General features: G+C 56.3%; 7 protein-coding genes across 7 annotated transcripts; 3 read left to right on the top strand and 4 right to left on the bottom strand.

Annotated features, from left to right (window-relative positions):
* The first annotated feature begins 1,986 nt into the window (after nucleotides 1-1,986).
* GGS23DRAFT_479575 (uncharacterized protein) lies at nucleotides 1,987-3,389 on the top strand. The gene has a single exon (XM_051514286.1). It carries the CDS (start codon nucleotides 2,069-2,071, stop codon nucleotides 3,257-3,259), a length of 1,191 nt encoding a protein of 396 aa, XP_051372744.1. The 5' UTR covers nucleotides 1,987-2,068; the 3' UTR covers nucleotides 3,260-3,389.
* GGS23DRAFT_479568 (uncharacterized protein) lies at nucleotides 3,360-3,912 on the bottom strand. Its single transcript, XM_051514285.1, has 2 exons — nucleotides 3,423-3,912; nucleotides 3,360-3,363 (listed from the first exon to the last, which is right to left on the bottom strand). The coding sequence occupies exon 1, from the start codon at nucleotides 3,790-3,792 to the stop codon at nucleotides 3,520-3,522; it is 273 nt and encodes a 90-aa protein (XP_051372743.1). The 5' UTR covers nucleotides 3,793-3,912; the 3' UTR covers nucleotides 3,360-3,363; nucleotides 3,423-3,519.
* A 6,309-nt stretch (nucleotides 3,913-10,221) lies between these two features.
* GGS23DRAFT_562649 (uncharacterized protein) lies at nucleotides 10,222-11,954 on the top strand. The gene is made up of 3 exons (XM_051516036.1): nucleotides 10,222-10,981; nucleotides 11,138-11,290; nucleotides 11,542-11,954. Exons 1-3 carry the CDS (start codon nucleotides 10,602-10,604, stop codon nucleotides 11,621-11,623), a joined length of 615 nt encoding a protein of 204 aa, XP_051372742.1. The 5' UTR covers nucleotides 10,222-10,601; the 3' UTR covers nucleotides 11,624-11,954.
* A 1,254-nt stretch (nucleotides 11,955-13,208) lies between these two features.
* GGS23DRAFT_479484 (uncharacterized protein) lies at nucleotides 13,209-14,649 on the bottom strand. The gene has a single exon (XM_051514284.1). It carries the CDS (start codon nucleotides 14,248-14,250, stop codon nucleotides 13,585-13,587), a length of 666 nt encoding a protein of 221 aa, XP_051372741.1. The 5' UTR covers nucleotides 14,251-14,649; the 3' UTR covers nucleotides 13,209-13,584.
* A 623-nt stretch (nucleotides 14,650-15,272) lies between these two features.
* GGS23DRAFT_595682 (uncharacterized protein) lies at nucleotides 15,273-16,539 on the top strand (the record flags this gene model as incomplete). The annotated part of the gene is made up of 2 exons (XM_051518353.1): nucleotides 15,273-15,280; nucleotides 15,369-16,539. The coding sequence occupies 2 exons, from the start codon at nucleotides 15,273-15,275 to the stop codon at nucleotides 16,537-16,539; spliced, it is 1,179 nt and encodes a 392-aa protein (XP_051372740.1).
* Nucleotides 16,540-16,665: 126 nt separating this feature from the next.
* Nucleotides 16,666-17,633, bottom strand: GGS23DRAFT_479477 (uncharacterized protein). Its single transcript, XM_051514283.1, has one exon. The coding sequence runs from the start codon at nucleotides 17,505-17,507 to the stop codon at nucleotides 16,791-16,793; it is 717 nt and encodes a 238-aa protein (XP_051372739.1). The 5' UTR covers nucleotides 17,508-17,633; the 3' UTR covers nucleotides 16,666-16,790.
* A 531-nt stretch (nucleotides 17,634-18,164) lies between these two features.
* GGS23DRAFT_595680 (MFS general substrate transporter) lies at nucleotides 18,165-20,530 on the bottom strand (the record flags this gene model as incomplete). The annotated part of the gene is made up of 4 exons (XM_051518352.1): nucleotides 18,165-19,246; nucleotides 19,332-19,893; nucleotides 19,948-20,388; nucleotides 20,465-20,530. 4 exons carry the CDS (start codon nucleotides 20,528-20,530, stop codon nucleotides 18,165-18,167), a joined length of 2,151 nt encoding a protein of 716 aa, XP_051372738.1.
* Between the last annotated feature and the right edge of the window lie 237 nt (nucleotides 20,531-20,767).

Raw genomic sequence — 20,767 nt, 5'->3', positions numbered from 1 at the left:
TCTTCGGCCCTTTGCGCCCTTGCACCGGTCTTCGTAGTAGACTGGCGCCCCGACATTCGCTTTAAGAACTTTGAGTACTAACGACTTTTTCTGAAACTGGAGGTTATCTACATCCCAAGGTATCAGTAGGTAAACTAGATGCGGCACTCCGCGAAACAAGCCATTGTCAGAGAAATCAGATATGCTAAACTCCAAGCTGTCTAGAGACATATTTGAAAGGGTCTCTATAGCTGTCTTCGATCAACCTTATCCAGCCCGCGTATTCCCCGCTATTATTCATGAGGCTCTAGACTCCCATCTCCAGCAACTGTAGCCCTGGAAATATCATGTGCGCTGGATAGGCCAAAATACGTTCTTGGTTTATTAGAAGCGGCCAATTTCTTCGCCATGGTCTGGCTTGTGTAAGCTATACTACGGTAGGTGTATGGCTACTGGTAGGTAGGTTTGGAGCGTCTTATAGACCGAGGTGGTAGAGAGTGACCAGTAACGTAAACTGGGATGTTCCACAGCCTGCCGAGCCGATCTTGAACTTGGGAGAATGGCGAGGAAGGAATGCCGGTAGCCTCGTACATGTCGGACTTCACGATGCGGAATGGGTGACACCAACGTGTGTGCCACTACGGAGAGAGGGATCTGAAGGCACGACGTCCCGCCGGGCTGGTCAGATCCACATAGCCGGAGTCGATGGTCTCTATGCATACATACGCGTAGGCAAATGTATCATTGCTTGTGATCAGACCCAGAGGCTCGGTGCAGCTGCTCCACAGGTAGGTCAAGGGCTGACACTTTTCTGTTGGAGCAGAAGGTAAAGGGGGTCAAGATGTATTATTATAACTGCGTTCTCGTTATGCCGTCGGCGCCTACACTTTCCTGTTTGGCTTCTCGGGTTGGGTTACCTGTTACCTACAATTATGTAGGTATGCGTACGCCACGGGCATCGATGGGAGCAAATAAGCCTGTGGACACGAAGCCTGTGGACACGAAGCCCGTGGACACGAAGCCCGAGGCGGCACATGGCAATCTAAGGTGCGCATGCCTAGGCGGTGAATTGGGCGTTCGCACTTATCAGCTATAGGTACATAGGTAGGTATTCATCTCAGGGAAAACACGGAATCTGGGTAGGCGACGGGGGGTACCTACCTACCTATTGAATGAGTGGGTTCTTAGGAGGTATTGTAGAAAAGGACCTAAGGTACCTAACAAACTGCACATGAGGTAGAATAAGGTATCTACCCCTACGATGTTAGCAGAGGCCAGTACCTAAAGACATTGGGGTTAGAGATGAGCAGGTACCTCCTGTCGGCTGAACCGAGGTCGGATAAGGCCCGTACCTCTCTCAGCAGACCGAGTACAGGAGGCGCGGGCGACGAGATAGGTACCTAGGTACCTAAGGTATCTACCCACGTGCACGGACCACACAAAGCTCGCACCGGGGGAGGGGTGTCGTAATTGTACTACGTGTACGTACCTGAACAATGCGACTGGGAAGGCCGTGGAAGGAACGGAAGAGTGCTACCTTACCTATGACGGCAGGCCCGGACATGTCGCTCGCTCCTGCTGGTGTCCGTGAAAATTTCATTCCCATCCATTCCTTACCGTTCCTCGTCACGCGAGCCTATCAACCCTCTCCCGATCCTCGTCTCGTCGCTGTGCAGACAGACTCCTGCCACTCTCTCGCCGCTCTCTCGCTGCCAGTTACCTGCCTGGCTTTGCGTCGTCCCCATATAGATCGTCTATCTAGGAGCGCCATCTGTCCTCCCCCTCGCTGTCGCTCCATCGTCCGTCCAAATCTGGGCTGCACGGCCAGAGCCACGGCCCCCACCAGCTTCGCCACGAGAAGCAGCGCCATGCGGCAGAGCGCTCCTCTGCTGCATCGCCGACGTCCTTCACCCTGGATTCGATAGCCCTCCTCACATCTCACCATACCTACTCGTCCTCCGTACCCGTCCGGCACTCGAGGAAAGACAAACATCTCCACTCTGCTTTCTGGCCCCTGCGATACTACGGCTTGCGGCAGAACCTTACCGGCACCGTCGTTGCTTCTCCCCTGCCTCTTTTCCCCTACGCCATGTCTCTGCGCGGAAAACCCGCCGTTCCTGCAACCCCTCGGGTCATATCGCCCAGTCCCGCGCCATCCGAGGCCCGGGAGGGCTCGCAAGAACCCTACCTCGGCCCCATCACGAGATCCGCTGCCAGACGTCAGCAATCGAGCGGTGTTGCGACCCAGAAACCCCTTCGCGAGATCCCCGACTCGGACTCGGACCCGGAGCTCCGGAGGGCCCGGACTCGATCGCGAAGCCCCATCAAGTCCCGCAAGGTTAGCGGTCTTACGGCTGTGAGACCCGGTCGCACGTCTCGATCGAGACAAAAAGAGGAGGGCAAGACGGAAGCGCCGAGCGCCGGCGTCGAGATTCAGAATGGTCACCTCGCTCCCCCGACTCCTAACGTGTTCGCGTGGAGCTGGCGTGATTTCAGCCGCAGTCCCAGCCCCCTCGGGCTGATCCCGATACATCGGCATTTCAAAATCTTTATCCACAAGCACGAAGTGCCGAGAAAGGTGCTGCACGTATCGATCGGCTTCCTCGTATACTGGCTCTACGTCAGCGGCACCCAGACCTCTTCGGTTACGCCCTATCTGATGGGGGCGTTAATCCCTATCGCAGCCACCGATTACCTGCGGCACAAGTACGCCACCTTGAACCGCCTCTATGTCAGATGCCTAGGCGCTCTGATGCGCGAATCCGAATATGATGGCTGGAATGGGGTCATCTTCTACCTCCTCGGCGCCTGGATCGTTCTGTACTTCTTCCCCAAGGACGTCTCGGTCGTGTCGGTGATGCTCCTCAGCTGGTGTGACACCGCTGCCAGCACCTTTGGCCGGCTGTACGGAAGATACACGCCGAGGATCCGACGGGGTAAGTCCCTCGCCGGGTCCCTGGCTGCTTTCCTCGTCGGCGTGGCCACGGCCGGCTGGTTCTGGGGTTTACTCGCCCCCAAGACTGGTCCGTTTCCCGGAGACGACGAGAACCCGTTCATGTTCACGGGCCTGTTACGACTGCCAGAATTTGCCCTAACCGCGCTGGGTCTCTCTGAGTCCCAGGGAACGATTGGCGGCGCCGTCGCCCTAGGACTGCTAAGCCTATGGTCGGGCTTCACTGCGGCGGCTAGCGAGGTGGTTGACCTCGGCTGGGATGATAATCTTTCTATCCCGGTGCTTAGCGGCATCGGAATCTGGGGGTTTCTTAAAGTGTTTGGATAGGGTCGAGCCCGGGTAGACAGTTTGTCCCTCTTGCTCTGGTATGCGTGTGTGTTCGAGCATTCGGCGTTGCAGGTGGTACTTATGCGCAGAGCTCTCCGTTTGGTCTTGGTAGACGGATTATATAAGTAGACATGATGACGGCGACGGGTACGGCAACACTCACCCAGCTCGCATAGCTCAAAGGTATAATGGCCACCTAGGTAGAGATGTTCATTCAAGTAGGCGAGAGAGGGGGATTCTGGTTGATAATGTCACATGGCCTATCTCCTATCGAGCTCGGCCCCCCCCCCCCATGTGTTTTCCGAACGTAGTTCTCCGGCATTGAGCTGCCGCGCTAGGCTGGTTTCGAGGGTGCCAACCTGACCCAAGTTCGCCTTTGTATCCTGCAGGTCCGTCTCGGATGCTGGATGGTTCTCGGTGACCGGGTTGCGGATGATGTGCATGTCTCGAGCGAGCCAAGCGAAAGAACAGAAAAGGGGAGAAATTGTTATGTACGCGGAGCCTACGGACCAAGCCACCACTTTTACAGCCATCTACCTCCGACTTACACAACAGTATCTCCCGACGGGCTGGCGAACTGCCGCCCAAGACTGGCCACTAGTCGCAGTCGAAATCTAGGCAACCTGCGGTGAATGAGAACGACGGCGCAGGGTTGACATCTATTTCGTGGGATTGACTGGCTCCGTCTTCCCACGACAACGAGTGAGTGGGTGGGAAGACGGGACAATCTCGAGAGGGTGCCCCGGGGGACGCAATCGACCTTTCTAGGTGCCGTCAAGACACGCTCGGCTCACCCATCCACCCTATGAGAGATTGCCCCATCATCACATCGGCGCGCGAGTCCTTCTCGACTGCATGCGGATCCAGCCAGGCCCTGTAAGTTGCTTTCCGCGGCCAAGCGAGTTGGTATCCACACACCTGCCCCGTTGCCCTACCTGGGTCATCCGGATTCCTTACCTCTCTCTCCTTTTTTTTTTCCCTTTGTAATTTATTTCCGCCGTCCCGATTGCTGATCGGTCCGTTGGTGACTCGGACTTTTGTAGGCCTTGGCCCCATGATGAGTTGGCTTACGCGCGAGGTAGCATCTGCCTCCCGACCCTACATGAACAATCTAAGGGTTGCCGAATGCGCCGCAAGTCATGTGCAGCCGGCCAGTTCCTTCGGGGCGACGCCCACGAATTGTTATAGTGGTCCTACTATCTAAGTACGACATCGTTCTGGACCAAGCGTATGCTTTCTATTCAGCGGGCGGTCAACCGCCCTTTGCTCCGACGGCGTAGGCGGGAAGCGGAAGACGACACCCACTACTACTGGATATGGATAAGGTATCGTCGATTCCCCTCTCTCTTCTCTTTCTCTCTCTTTCTTTATCCCTCTCTGCCGGACGCGAAGAGACTAGTCCACTTAGTTTGTCCTAGCTATCGCGGATCCAACGTCTTTGGGGTTGACTCCTCTGCGACTGCGACGGATGGGGATAGGAGGAGGATAGTTAGGTCTCCGGCCGCGAATGGCAACGCCTCTCCACTCGTCCCTCCGACGGGACCGTGGTCCGCGAATGAGACGGGACCTCTCTTGAGAGTAAGCATGGCTCTCGTTAGCTCTTCTCAGATTAGCCTCCCGCTCGTGTCGATCTAGAGGATGCTGCCCCTCCGTTTCCCGACCCATTTCGCCCGTTCAGAAGAGGGTTGATCCCGGCGTTGTGCAGTCCCAGGTCGAGACAGTCCACGACCCCCCCTCCCCTCCTTCGGTGTTTCTCGCGTGTGTCGGCGGCGCGCGCACGGTATTGGCATGTCGCTAGCTGGTCCAGGCCAGCGAACTCGGGCGCAAGGTTGCAAACTCGTCATAGCCCAGACCTCTCACCGAATTGGCGCTTCGTCCACTTGCCGCGACTCGTCTCACGGATGCGGTGTCTCTGAACCCAATCGGCGAATGTAGGCACAATTGACGATGTAGGTTACTGTGTATTGATATTTGCACTGGTAAATTTGTTTTTTTTTTCTTCTTCTCGGGTTGCTCCGTGGGACCCTTGCCCGTTACGCGTTATCCTGTCCTCGGATAACGTGGGCAGGCCAAAGTTTTCCCTCCCTGCTCTCCCGTCTCTGTGTGTACATAGGTATGAGTAGACGTGTATGAGTATGCGCTCCTCTGCTACTTGTACGCTTACCCGTTTCAAGGCCCTTGGACGCCAGTACGTGGTCGGGCGTGTCCAATTTGTTTCGTAAGACGTATGGATCAACGGAACCTAACCCGAACAGGAGGGTTGTCCCTCTTTCTTACGCACCCAGGGCCATCGGTGCCAGCGCATCATGCTTCCTGGCATCTTGTGGTAATGCCATGTACATCCGCTCACAGCCGCCCCTGCGATCGAAGCTCACTTACACCACCCACTTACACCACCCGCTTGCACCAAATTTTGCTTGCCTTCCCTCTCCCTCCCGTGCTGTGTCGCGTATCTCGACGCGGAAGAGTTTCGGTGAGCGAAGGTGGGAATCGCGTCTCCACTGGCGTTGTCGGGCCTTCGGCGGGCTTCGATCGCAACGGGGGAGACCCAACCTGCCTGCGGGCCCCGTCTGAGGCTCACCGCGTCTTCGAGAACTGGCCCTCTCCCTTCCCCCCCCCCACCACCCTGCGCGTGTACCTAACGTATGTAAGTAAGTAGGCACATGGGTACAGCTCTTCCGTAATGCCAGGTCGGCAACACATGGTAGCAAGACTAAGGCTGGAGGTGGGGTAGAGGAAGAACAGTTGCTTAATTCCTCCCTTCGACGGAGAAAGCAGGGCAGGGCAGGGCAGGGTAGAGCGACGAGATTAGGCTAGCGAGGCAGAAAACCGTGCTCTCTTCTTTCTCCCACTTCCCCACCACCACTGACCTCCACCACCGCCAGCCCAACCCGGGCCTGGTACGTAATTGTTCCTCCATCGTTGGCCTCCGCCGCGCCCCACGCCTGGGCTCGTACCTGAATGTACCTGTTCAAGTGTGCCTCATTCGCATTGTACCTCGCTGTAGGTTAGGCACATACAGTGGGTGGTAGTAAGGTATTTCCCCTTACCCTTCCCCCCCCCCTTCCACCCCCATTCCGCCCTCTCCACCCCCTTCTTCCCTCCTTACCTCATCCAAATCCCCGTCGGCAGCGCGGGAATTTCTCGACATTTCTGACGAATGAGAAAATTCCTTTTCTTCTATTTTCCTTAAATCCCTTCCCCTTTCGACAATCGATAATTCGAGACGAGAAGCGGAGGGAATATATACATTTTTTTCTCAAAAATGAGATAAAATAAAAATAGCTGAACCCGTACGCGCGGGCCACGACAACGGCACAACTCGATTGCCCAATTTAGAAGAAGGCCGGGGTCGCGGTCGACGTTATTTCTTGCATCACCACCCCAGGCATCGACTTCTGTCTGTTTCGCGGGAGACCGCAGCGAAGACCGAAATCAATAAGCAGAAGGGGATCGATGGGGAAGAAGAAGAAGAAGAAGAAGAAGATTGTTATTATTATTATTACTATCTATCGGACTTTGGCACCTGGGTGCATTCGTTACGTCGACCTCGGCCAAGAAAACGAACGGCAGATCGGGCGGAGGTTGAAGAGAAAGAAAAGAAAGGGAAAAAAAAAGAGAGGGAGAAGAAAAGGGAGGACAAAGGGTGTAGATCCTATTTGTCTTCTTCCCCAATGACGCTGTCGTGATTCGGCATCCTAAAGAGGTCTTGAGAAGAGGAGGGGGGGAAGGCGAGCTGGCTTGACAACACATCATGACACAAAATGCCCGATCTGGCTGCACCTCTGCCTGACCTGGCCAGTTAGCCAACGCCGCCGGCTTCAACACATCCCAACGCTTGTCTCTGACAGGCTCTGGGGCCTTTTTTTTTTTTTTTTTTTCCCTTGCTCTAACTCGCACACACTTGTTGAATATCGGGAATGCGGTGGGCTCCGGGGTAGGACGCCTCGTCGTGTTCCAACCCTCCCTCTCGTTGACCGTCTCTGCCTACCTCGTTTCTTCTCCGGTCTCTCGAATTCACCACTTTTTCGAAACCCCTCTCTTCTTTTTTTTATTCTTATCACAGTCATCGTTATTATCACCGTATGCCCTATATCGTCTAGTTTCTCGACTCGTGGGTCCGGTACCTGAGAGCCTCGAGGATTGGCCAACCACAGGGTGTCGGTCAGGCTGATGAAGCTGCAGGTTTTACATGTTGGTAGGTATATAACCCGCTGCCCACCCATGTTGCTTCCCTATATTTCTTACACACACACCCTCTCCCCTCCCCTTCCCTTCCAAGCATGCGGACGTGGAGAGGTAGCATGGACGGATGGACGGGTTCTTCGTAATATACCTACGTAGGTGCCTGTACGGAATCCATCGCTGCTTTTGGGATCCGCATTCGCCGTCGAACGAAGCAGACCGGGCCACTCGACTACCACTTACTACTTTAGCGTCAGCAGCGTAACGTACCCGTCTTCTCCAATCGTCGAAGATTCGGTCTGAACAAGGCCTGGAAACGGTACATCCGTCTGGATAGGCGTGTTAGCCGGGAAAGACGAACAAGCGGTTCTCGACAAGGAGAGACCCGTCGTTGGCTGTCCATCTCCCTACCCGTCATCCACCCGTCTCCCCATCTGCCTGGACGTCGCCAACTTGTCCGGTCTAACCGCTGGGCCTAGGCTGTCGTCTCTCTTCGTGGCCGACACGCCCTCCCCACGGAGTCCACTCTGGGGGCTACGGATACTGGACATGTCATGTCCCAATCCTGCCGACGGAAACGACTTACACGCGCAACCCCCTTCAACTAGTCCGGGACCAAGCTGTCCATCCCATCGACTGACTACCCCGGCACCTGCTTAGAGCCTGCAGAACTCTCTGGCTTCTAGGGTCCCGAAACTGGGAATGCACATACATTCCGCGTCATCTGAAGTAAGTAGGTCTAGCCGTCTCTTCGCTTGTGTAGGCATGCCTGCCTACAGACGCAATATTTGCCCAGACGACCTGAGGCAAGAATACACCCCACCCCCCTTTTCACCCCCTCGGCTCCCTACGGGTGCATATACCTGTGCATGCGTGCGTACATCGTACAGCGTGGGTACGTATGATATGTAGGCATCGGCCTACATGTTACCCGCGGGCGGATGATATTTGTATGTTACCTCCCAACTGTTTTTTTCTTCTTCTTCTTCTTCTCCCTCCCTTGTCTGTCTTCGCGTTTTTCTCTCAGCCATCGGCTTTCCCGTCAGCCAGATGGGCGGACCGATAGTAGGCAGACTCGCTCCCGTTCGTACGTTCGTGCCCAGATAAGTGTCAGCCGTGTGATATGATATGAGGGATGATAACACCCACCTCTGCTCGCCACATCCCGTCATCGTCACCATTCGCGATGAGCCGGGCTCCACTGGCTCCCGTTCGTGGCCCGCCTATGACCGCTTCCCCGACGTTCCCATTCTCTTTCCTCTCTCTCGTCTTCTTCTTCTTCCACCCCCCTCCCCTGTAACATGGCCGTACTCATGCCTGTGAGGCGGCGTCGTTCACGCATCGCGGTATGCCTACGGATACGCCTATCCCCCTCACCCTTCCCCCGATATGTGCACATATTTCAGGCGCGCTCCAAGCTTCTATGCTGCCACCGTCGTACATGTGTGTCGTTAAGAATGCCTTACCTTCCTGCAGTAGTACTGCATCATTACCAGATCCTCCTGCATCTGATACTTCCACTCCCCCTCCATCTCTCTCCCCTTCCCCATATTCTACTTGGATCATATTCGCCTCCCGTCTACCCCTAAGAGGAAACCAAGTACGTACACCTATTCGAGGGTTTCTAGGCTTCATGAACCTATCCTTTCCCCCCCCCCCCATACACACACACATACATTCACACACACACACACACACACACACGAGAACTCTCCGCCCCTTCGAGACCCCTCCCTGCAATATATCCTACATCGCTATGATGCTAGTTAGTTACCTAGTGGCTCGGACGGATAATATCGGGATTCGATTCGCCATACATCAGGTGAGGATTCTACTATTCTCCCGAAGCTAGGACACATTACGACAGCAGTTATGTCGTCGTTTCCGCCTCCCTCCCGGCCAACCCCCCAAAGCAAGCCGCTTCCGTTTGACTGTCTACGGGCACTCCCCCCGTATCTAGAGACGGTAAGTCCGCCACACACCCTCACTCACGCTCACGCCTACATCTACACGCATATAACTACTGCTCCATGACTAGACCATGTAGTCAGTCACGTTTATGCGCGAGTTTTCCCCCCCTCCCCTTCTTACTGCCTTCCATATGCATGAAAATAACGATTTGTTTCCATTTTATTACTACCATCATTCTACTTGCCTCTCCCCTCCTCTTGGCGCAACCCTGGCGCGCTCACCTGGGCGGAGGCCTCATATGGATCTCCTTTTGCCGTTTTCGCCTATGGTTAGTCGACGTAGCGCAAGGCCAGGCAAAGTCTAGGCTACCTTACTCAAGTAAGTAGGTAAGTGTATGTGTGTACGTGTATACATACGTAGTGTGTCTATTCCAAGTATCCATGTCCATGTCCATGTAGATACCTAGTCAAGTAAAGCCCGTTGGTTCATCCATCGGCTCGGACCACGCCAATAGGCCCGGCCCTAGCCATGTATACAGTATACAGGTTCTTCCCGTGTGTATACTAGGTACTTACCACTCCTGTCGTCAGTCTTTCGCCGACAGGAGAGGAAAGGGGTAGGGGTGTTAGGTTAGAGGTGAGCCAGGAAAAAAAAGCAACCCCTTGCCTTTCCCTTACCATCCTTACTTGCTTCGGTAAACAGGACACACTCTACATCAGAGCGGGGTTGCCTCGGTCAGTCCTATCTCGATCGACGAATGGAGTCATCGAGACTTATCCTCTCATGACGGGAGATGGTATGGTCCGACTCGTCGAGCCTGCCCCGGGAGCCCGGGGGGGGGGGGGGGGAGAGAGGCCTCGAAAAGGTATAAAAAGGGGTGATGTTGACGGGTTGAACTCGTCTTCTCCCTCTTCCTCTTTTCTTCTTTTCAACCTACTTCCAACTCCTCAAGAAACTCTTCTCGATCTCAAGATCATCGTTATCATCCCGTCTGCTCAGACTCTCGTCAAGACCCTTCAAGCTTGGCCATACATATCTTAGTGCCAACCACCACCCACAACCACCCACCCATCCACCCACACACACACACACAAGGCATAGTAGCCAAAGGGACCTTCTACTCTTTGGTGTCTCACGCTCCTATCTATCTCCGTCACGTACTTCAGTCGCTTGCCAGTATTATCGTCCTCCTCGAGTAACTTCTCCCTTCCCACCGCTACCACTACCACCGCCAAACCAAATCACCATGGCATCCTACAGCACTCAGTACTACGGGGGCGCGTCGTCGGCGATGCCAATCCCGTCGGTGACGGCGGCGGCCACCAAGGAGGAGCAGTACCGGCAGTACTACTCGGGTGGCGGCAGCGGCAGCACCTACTCGGAGTCGCCGCCGGACGACCAGCGCGAGCGCGACGCGTCGGTGACGTCGGGCGTGCCGTCGTACGGCAACGGCAGCAGCAACGTCGCCAGCTACGCGACGAGCTACGCGAGCGGCGACTACGGCGACGGCAGCCAGGGCGGCGCCTCTGCTAGCGGCGTCGACTTCAACGACTTCATGCAGGCTCGCTTCGACGAGACCTTCGACCCCATCCCGCTCGACCGCAGCCTCGCGCGGCAGGCCCAGACGTGAGTCTTTTCTCCTTCCTCTGTTCCTCCTGCCTTTCCCGCCAAAAGCTTCCCGCTTCTTCTTCTACAACCCCCCGATCGGGAGGAGGAAAAGAAGAAGGATACAGAGATAGAGAGAAAGCAGCTAACACCAAGGCTCCCCCCGCCCGTCTGCAGTTCCGGCAAGCTCAACGCCAAGCACCGCGAGCTGCTCGAGATGCAAGCGGCGGCGCAGGCGCGGCTCGCGCGGTCGCGCGCCCGCTTCCAGAAGGGCCTCAACGACGCCCGCGAGGTGCACGCCGACCTGGAGTGGACGGCGAAGAAAGTCTCGTGAGTTCCCCAGCGCCCGTCCTCCGCCCCCCCCTTCCCTACTCCCCCCTCGCATTCCACGCCGCGCCGTCTCCGGCCTCTCGTGGTCCTCCCGAGGAAGCGGCTGCGCACGGAGCCTCCTTGCGGCGGAGGATTTCTGAGCTTCTCCTCCCGCCCCTTTTCCTGTTGTCTCTTTACCACGCGCCCTAAAAAACCCCACGTACACAGAAAAAAAAATCCAATTAGCTGACTATATTTTGCGTGCGGCACAGGGCGCTGAAGACCAAGGCGGAGAAGAAGCACGCCAAAGAGTACGAGAGGGCGCGCGAGCGGTATCCCTCGCCCGAGTACTAAGGAGAGAGGGAGAGAGCGCGCACGCGGATGTCGGCTCCGCCTTATTATTATTACCACCACCGCCGCCACCACTACTACTAATTCTACCAAAACGACGCACTTCTCCCGCAAACTGCAACTTTTTGAGCCGCATCGCCCGCGAGGAGCAGGGCGGAAACGGGCGCAGACAGAACGATACACACGATAGGAGTTTCAAAATTCTCACCACATCGAGAGAGAAAAAAAAAGGCCAAGGTTTCCTCCCCCTTATCCTCCCCCCTTTTCGCCAATACCCTCTGTTATCTCGATCGCATTCTACGCATGTCGTTTGTTTTAGCTTCTTTTTTCTTAGCGGCCGATCGCCTCGCTCCGAAAGTGGAGGGGGGATATGTCGGTTGCCCGACTAGCAGGGGGCGGCCAGGGCGGCAGGGAGGGCGCTGCCACGCGAGAGATCGGGCAGCATGCGAGATCTATCCATCTGGCATGTTCCCGCTGTCTCCCCATGCACACGCCCCCGCCTCTCCCCTCAGCTCCTCCACCCCTCTCCGTTTCTTATTTTTTGGGTCTCCTGTGTTTTTTTTCTTTTTTTAGTGGCTCCGAAATCTGCACTGCACATACCCCCGGCGCATAAACCGTACCGTGTACTTGGGTGGGAAGGACGAGAGAGAGAGCGGGGGGGGGGGGAAGAGATGGAGAAAAAAAAAGCAGACAAGGTTGAATAAGGCTGAGCCCCAGGAGAGCAGGGTGGGCGAACGGACTGTTGGGTGGTAGGGCGGCAAATGGGCAAAAAAAGGGAAAAATTAGACACACCCCCTATATCTCTGCCACGTCGCCGCTTTACGACCCTAGCTGGTCAGAGCGCTTGCCTGCCTGCCGCGAGGTACGTAGAGCAGTGGTGTGTGGGCAGTAAACCTGTTCCTGCATCTTCCTGCTCCCCACGCGACGCACGCGGCACGCACAACGGCACGCTGACGCATAGCGAGCGGACCGGGCTGGAGAGGAGGGGGGGGGCAGCAGGGCAGAGCAGGGTTCTCTGGGCAGGGTTGTTTAACGCGAGATTATGAGTTATGATTGGACGATGTAGACCGGCCTAGGGAGGGCAGGGTGCGTCGGCTGGCTGGCTAGCTGTCTGGGCTCCAAGAGGTACATCGTGAGCTGTCGCGGTGATGTACGTCTGACTGGCAGAGTGGTACCCGCCTCCGGCCACACTAGCTGCTGCAGCTGTGGGCATGACCGGGGGGCAGGGAACACTCCCAGGCTCCGGGTAGGGAGGGGGGCGTGGAGAGGCAGGGGCGTTTAGATAGGACGGCCGATCTGGCTGTCCTAGGGACACACTCTGGGTCGCTCGAGGGCCATGTACTCCCTCTTCCAGAGAGAGAGGTCCTCCCCTCCCCCCCCATTTAGCTGGGCATGAGGACAGGCCTTGTTCATTTCAGGGTGTGGGTATTGCCCCTTTGGTAATAGGCTGGCGATGGTATGGGCGGCGGGTGTCCCTTTCCGGTCGAGAGTTTTCTTTGGGTCGTTCATAGCAGGTCGGCAACGTGCTTCTCCTAGATGTAGTAATACCATGATTTCCCGTTTGGTGACCTGGCCGAGCGTCGCGTGCCGTGATGTGTCTTAGACACGGCGGGACAGCTACCCGTCTCCTCGTAAGCTAAGCCGGGCCCTTGCGAGGTACGATGACTCTCGTATCGGTCATGTGAGATGCTGGGAGGAGGGAGCCCATCGTAGGCCGAGGTAGACTTGGAAGAGGAGGTGGTAGCGGTCACGTGACCACACACAGGGGCTTGTCAGGTCCTGGGTGTCTCGGGAAGTCCGGTACATAGAATCATATAAAGCGAGGGGGGAATGTCGCATAGGTTTGAACTTTCTCCCATTCTCTTATTGTGTTAGGCTAGATGATTTAGGACGGTGAAGCCTTATGTTCATGCTAGGCCGTGAGCACACCTGCAGTGGGCCTGGCTGAGAGCTGAAACCCAACTTCACCTCCTCCGGACCTCCTTCATGGCCGCCCGGGACGCTTCTAAGGTCATCCAAGTACCCCTGGGCTGCAAGCCGTTCGCTTGCTCAAGCCGCTCCCACGGATTGGTGTTCGACTTCGGGTCGTAGTAATCGTCCCACCACTTCTTCGGCTCGTTCCGTTGGCGTCCGAAGGAGCGATCGCTGCCACGACTGCCTGAACCACGGGGCACCTGGCCAGAACTGAACGAGGGCCCTGCCTCGGTAGCCTGCGATGGGATACCAGTGATGGCGTCGATTTTAGACTGAATATCTTGTACGAGGTCGTCCTCGGCGACTGCGGCCGGGAGAAACGCGTCCAAGACGTGGGGATCCGGCTTGGTACCGCGGCTATTCTTGGGGTGCTCACCGTCTCCGCTATCAGCAAGGTTCGCACCCCCTTCCTCGTCTGTGTCGAGGTCAATCTCGTCATCGTTGCGAGTGCGGACACCAAGGGGCATCGCGTTGGCGCCGGACCCCGCATCCCGGGGACCGCCGCCGCTCTGCTGGCCGGGTACGGCGGAGTTCGATGCCACCACGGCGTCGGCGCGAGCGTTGAATCTGCGCCGCTTGTTGGGGTTCTGCGACCCGAAGCTCGAGAAGCCCATGGCTTCTGCTATCGATGCGTCTGCGTCCACGAAGCCCTCCATGACGGGCCGGTTGAAGGACCTCGTCCGGAAAGACTGGGGTTCCTGGTTTGCGGGCGGCTGGTGGGTCGCGGCGGGCGTGGAGGTGATAGGATGGCTAGAAAGGATTGGGCTCACACCTTTCCCCGGAGGCTACTTGGAGCGGAAAGGGGGTGGATGGAGTTGTGTCTTGGCCTCGAACCCTTAGTTGCCAGGCCGTGCCCGCGAGAGACGTGGAGTGGAGGGTAGATGTGAGGGCAGTAAAGGTCGGTGGGCCACTTTGGAACCAGACAGACACCGCTGGTTTTGGAAGACGGAAAGTTGAAGGCCTGTAACGGGACGAAACGTCGAGGAATAAAATACAGTTGGCCGCCACTTGTCCAGCCCTATTTTCCGGCGGAACTGGCCGACCGTGGCTTGGTGTGAATTGCCATGTACCACGACGTAGGATCAGATCGATTTCGGGTAACATTTTCGGTAGAGGGTACATGGTCTGTGATGACTCATCATGACGATTTTTATGCCTATCTTAGATATGACCATAACCAGGTAGGTAGACGACATAAACGCATACGTAGAATCGATCACGGGACTACGCGATAGTCCAACTACGAACCGGCGAGCGACCTCGGGTTTAAACGCGTCTTCCGGTAAGCGACATTCCCACTTATAAGATGGCAATTACCCAACCTACAAACCTAGGTTATAGAAATCCGGAGTGGATGGCTTTCGACGGATGCATAACCGTCTCAGAACAGCCACCTAACCGGAGAAGACGTAAGCAGATATGGTAGAATGCGTAGGATAACGACTTCAAATACGGGGGAGTAGCTAGGTACCTATGCGTTAGGTACAAGTACTCTTAAAAAGCCTCTTACATTACATTAACGCAGTTAATGCTACTACCGAGATTCTCTGATTTAATTGCTGCCCGGTTGTCCCCTCCATGTCGACATTACCATTTCTCATCCACTTCTCTCCAACCGCTTGACATTACCAGTAATATCATATGTTAAGATAGCTTCCCGTATCCTTCCGTATCCAATATGCCTTTGTGAGTCCCTCATTCTCTCTTGACACACCACGATCAAGGCACCCCCCGTCGTAAGTATACGTCTATTGACGGTTACCTATACTCGCAGACACCTGTTAGGCAAGAAATCATGGAACGTCTACAATCCCAAGAACATCGAGCGCGTGAGGCGCGACGAGGCAGATGCCAGGGCACGTGAAGAAGCCGAAGAGCAGCGCCAGCAGGAGATTGACGCCGAACGCCGCCTTGCGATCCTGCGTGGCGAGGATCCACCACCGCTACCCTTGCCTCCTACACGTGCGACCACCGACGAAGCACTCGGCCAGAAACGAGACCACGATGACAAGACGCCAGTCGCGGGTAGCCTGGGGGGGCGGGAGCGCAGGAAGCGCAAGCGCGCCGGCGAGGACGACACCGACTTCGAGATGCGGCTCGCCCGCGAGCAAGTGGGTGGCGCGCCGACAGCCGACCACGCCGTTCCCGCGAAAAGCGTGAGTAGCAGCGACGCACCGCTCGTGGGCCCTACGGGGCACATAGACTTGTTCCCCGATGAACGTGCGCGGCCGATCGCGCAGAAGGACGAGGCAGAAGCCGAGAGGAAGAAACGGGAGTCTGAGGACATGTACACAATGCGTTTCTCGAACGCGGCAGGCAAGGACGGTCTGGCCGGGCCTTGGTACGCGAAGGGCGGCGGCGTCGGCGTCGGAACCATCACAGACATTGCGGCGGCCAACCTAGAAGCCCCGAGCAAGGACGTGTGGGGCAACGAGGATCCGCGGCGAAAGGAGAGAACTGCTGCACGTCTCGTCGCCGACGATCCGTTGGCGATGATGAAGAGGGGCGCGGCTAAGGTCAGGGAAGTCGAGGCGGAGCGGAAAAAGTCCAATCGAGAAAAAGAGCGGGAACTAAGGCAGCTCCTAAAGCAGCAGAGGCATGAGAGGAAACGGAGGCGGGAGGAGGGGAGCGATGAGCATGATAGCCTCGAGGGGTTTAGCCTGGAGGATGCGAAAGCAAACCACCATCACCGGCGGAAGCAATCTCGTGATGATAAGGATGACGGCGTCGATGAGAATGATCGCCGGAAGCGGCGGTATGACCGCCGATCTCGGGATGAAAACAAACAATCTCAGCATCGTTCAGAGCCTAGAGAAGAGCGTCGGCACGATGATCGCCAGCGGAGCTCTCGGGATGACAGTTGGACTCGGGACCTAGATCGAGACCGAGAAAAGCATCGGTCGGTGTACGATCGCCGGCGGGCCAACATGACGGATAATTGGTAGCGTCGTATAGACATTCTTCGAACGTTCAGCGATTATCCTCGGAGCATCAGATATCCCCTCTTTCATGGGATGAATGAGGCAAGTACAGGCAAATCCATGTTCTCAGAGTTAGGCAGTCCACTCTCCTTACCCCCCCAAATGCTTTATACGTGCCTTAACATTCCATTCTGGGGTATCCTTATGTGATAATTATACAATTCCGAGCACGATCCATTACGGGTTCAACGCCTGCCATACCCAGATCATTCAGATCATTTTCCACTCTCCGCCCACGGCAAATCGATGTCCACCTCCTGGAGGCTTTTCTCAACCATCTGAACGACCTTGGGCGCGTCCTTGAGCTCCTTCAGCGCCGCGATGATATCCTCTACCGTCTCCTTGCTCAGGCCTTCCCTCCGGTCACTGTAGATGTCGACCCCCTCCTGCGTGAACAGAGTAGGCGCGAACCACGTGACGGCCCAGCGCTCGACGGCGGCCCCGTCTGCTCCCTCGTCGCCATTGTCGCCCCCGGTAGGGGGGAGCGGGCGCTCGCCCCATCCGAGGACCTCCCAGTGGCTGCTGGCGATGGCCAGCAGGCCCTTACCACGCCAGACCCAGGCGCTCGGGATGGTGGGGTGCGGCTTCTCGACGCCGACGACGCGCTTGACGCCGCCGGCCTTGCCGCCCTTCTTCTTCTTCTCGTACTCGACCAGGTTGTCGTTGGCCACGGGCGTGGCACCGACCTCGGCCGACGGCTCGCCCAGCGGCGTGTAGGTGATGCGCACGTTCTGCGCCGAGCGCCACATCGCCAGCGTCGAGTGCGTAACCGACCAGGTGCCCCACAGCCACCCGGGAGGCAGCGGGACGAACGGCTCGCCGCCGGTCGTGGAGGATCGGGACGGCTCCGTGACGTACTTGGACGGCGCGCGCAGGCTAATGCGTGTAGCGTCGCGCGTGCCCACCGCGTCGGCTGGTGTCAGTCCGGCCATTTTGAATTCGGTAATATGTATTATTAGATACGTAGATGCAGTCGCGGACGCGAGAGCTGTTAGGTAGGCATGCAAGTAGTAAGCGGGTTGTGATTCCGAGTATTGTTTGTCAACCGGGAGCAGGACGATAGGGAGAAAAGGTCAGTCGCTATTAAAAAGAGAAGAAAAAGACAAGAGACACTTGGCCAAACCGAGTGCAGCGAGAGGTATTATGTGTAGAACGTCGAAATAACCGACGACAACACGTGTTATTAGACAGGACGATGAAACTCGCAGAGTTCAGGACCCGAAAGAGCTTCGATCAAAGTCGAGTAAACGAGTGGAGGCCGGACCATGGCATAACATAGATAGGTAACATCTAAACAAGGTCTCCGTTCTGTATTTTGCTGGTTTATTGCATGTTTTAGGCGCATGACTTCAGCGGAAGCTTGCCGGTCATCTAGGGGTCTTATCGTCACGTGGAAGGAAGCCTTCCTAGTTACCTATCTAAGTCGCGTATATGCATATTTACTCTTTTTAGACCAGCACACATAAAGCCAGACATCATCTGCCAAGCACCAAGGCGAACCTACCCATCATTTCAAATACCGGGACGGGAGATATACCGATATCTCTGCGGGAGTAACGGCACTCAGATTTTCTATTATCTGACCCCAACTATCTTTCACTTAACTCATAGCTTGGATGATGACGTATGGGATACGGCCCGCGATGTGTTTCTCTCGCCTCTAGGCCATCAGACACGTCGACTTCCTCGAGCCGGCTGTCACCACGGCGTCCGTCATCATCGACAGAATCCCGTTGCTCATCTGAGCCAAACATACGAGCTCCCTCTTCCGCTGAATTCTTTCGTTCGTCTGCGTCCCCGCCCTGGGTTCTCTTCCCTCGGAAAAGTCGAGCGATGTTCCGCCTCATGCCTAGTATTTGTCCCTGGCCTGGATTTTCGGCAATGTCCGCTAGGGGTATGTTTGGCAGCTTGAGCCTCCGCCTGAATGTGGCCATTTCCGATTCTATGGGAACTCCGGCGTCCGATGCGTCGTCACCAGTTACGGGCTTCCCCTCGTGCCCGCGGGGATACTGAACTTCGGGGATCCAGACCCAAGTAATGAAAGCCCCCAAGAGCATTGCCGGGCAGAACCCTAGCAACATTCCTGCAAACTCGTGGTTGTACTCGTTTATTCCCAGCTTCATAAACAGCAGTATCGTCACGGCACCCAGCTTCCCCGAAGCCGCCGCGAGGCCGTAGAAGGTGCCCCGATACTTGGTGGCGAAGAGCTCTGCGGGAAGGATGAAAGTCATGGTATTTGGGCCGAGATTGAAGATGACCTGCGCAAGCACGTACAAAGTTACCGTCAACGCGTGCTTATCCGTCTGGAATGTGACGAAGAACGTCCCGCCGTTGATGGCGAATAGCCCGGCAAGCACAACGAACATCCAGCCCATCCATGTGGTACGAGGGAGGTAGTCAATGGCAAACAGGATGATCAGGCTTCCGGGTAGAGCGCCCGTTGAGATGGTTAAGAGGCTTCGGATGCTGTCTTGCTCAAGCATCTCATATATCGTGATGTCGGGTCGGGCCGGATCAGCCCGCCATGTCGCATTCCTGCACTCAAGCTCCCCTGGCGATGTAGAGATGTCTGACTGCGGCGGCGGCTTCGAGAGCCAAATTGTAGAGATGGTATTCGGGTTGTCTAGGCCCAGGCCGTAAAAGGCCAGATCCAATATCCACCATGTTGCCACTGCAGCAGCCAAGGTCAGCAGGCCATCCCACCAAGCATCCCGGGTGGTGTCTGGGAACTGAGAGGGGAGCATCGGGATACTTACTAACGCCTACCAGAGCACGCCACCGGCCCTTCTCCGCGAGATGTCTTTTTACCTCGCCGACATATTTGGCCACCGCCATTATCCAGCTCTCGCGGCCCCGACTTTCCGGTTGGGGCGCTCCAGAGTACTGGGAGGCGGCCGGTTCGAAAATGCCCGAAGAGCGACGTGACGCTATGGTACTGCCTTGGTCAGTAGGGAGAACATTCCCATCCCGCGCATATAGGTGCACGGCTGCTTCCATAGCATCCGCAACCTTCCCTTTCTCGGCTAAGTAATACGGTGTCTCGGGGATGATGCGTCTCAATATCAGCGAGATGAGAGCTGGTATAGCCCCGATCCCAATTGTCACCCTCCACACTACATCGATTACTGGCGATGCGACTTCGTAATCTGTCTCGCCGCGCGATAGTCCAAGGGCGCTACCCACCCCGTAAAGGATGACCAAGCCTAGAGCGTAAGCCGCAAGCTGGCCTATCGACTGCATGAGGAAGACGGCTGCTATCATCTTGCCTCGGGACTTAGTAGAAGACCATTCTGCCGCAATTATGGCCGAAAGCGGATACTACAGCAGGTTAGAAACCGCCAGATCCCTGGCACATCATTGACAGTTACCCACCTCAGCGCCCAGTCCGATGCCCAATAGAGCACGCCAGAACCCAATCCAACCGTATACGTTCATCGAGTTTCGGTGGCCTGAGGATGCTGTCGTCATACCCACCGTCGCAACAACAACAATACCCAACTCGAAGCCGTAGATGGCTTTGCGGCCATACCTATCAGCCAGGTGCCCAAATAGGACCATACCGACCATCGTCCCGATCAACGTGGTCAAGGTGAGGGCCAGCGAATTCGTCGACCACCCGGACCTGCATTCTGGGTAAACATAGCTTAGAGCAGGACTGACGACATTGACGGCGAAGATGCTATAGGAAGTGGTGAAGAATCCCGAGGCAGCGACTAGCCAGACCTTCCACTGGAACCCGTCTAAGCCGGATTCGTCGATAACCAACTGCACCGCTCTCGCGGGTTGCACCACTCTGTCGGGGCCGTGAGGATCCTACGCCGCCTTGGTTAGCAAGCGTGTTAGGAGATCGGCTATGTGCCGTGCTTGGATGGCCACCGTGATGACGTACATATTCTTCTATATCCTCTACGATGCGGCGCTCCTTAGCGCGGAGGCTAGAGAAGTAGCCGCCCATGGTATATGACTAGGTGATCTTGTTGTCCGCTTTCGGCGCGCCTTGAGAAGACTTGAGGGCATTCGCGGACGTCGAGACGAGAGCACGAATGGTGCAGGCTATATTTATACGCATACTCTTGTTCTAGGGGTTGATGGAGGAGCTGCGTGTCCGACTAGTGACTACACCGTTGCTCCGCCGCGATAAGCCGTCACCGCTCGGTGAGGCAAAAGGTGCCTTAGAAACGCCGCAAGGCCA

Source organism: Durotheca rogersii (assembly GCF_024521655.1).
Source record: "Durotheca rogersii strain YMJ 92031201 chromosome Unknown GGS23scaffold_7, whole genome shotgun sequence".
In the NCBI taxonomy this organism is placed as follows: Eukaryota; Fungi; Ascomycota; class Sordariomycetes; order Xylariales; family Xylariaceae; genus Durotheca; species Durotheca rogersii.
The sequence above is the reverse complement of the archived record's forward strand: the minus strand, read 5'-3'. Positions and strand labels throughout refer to the sequence as shown.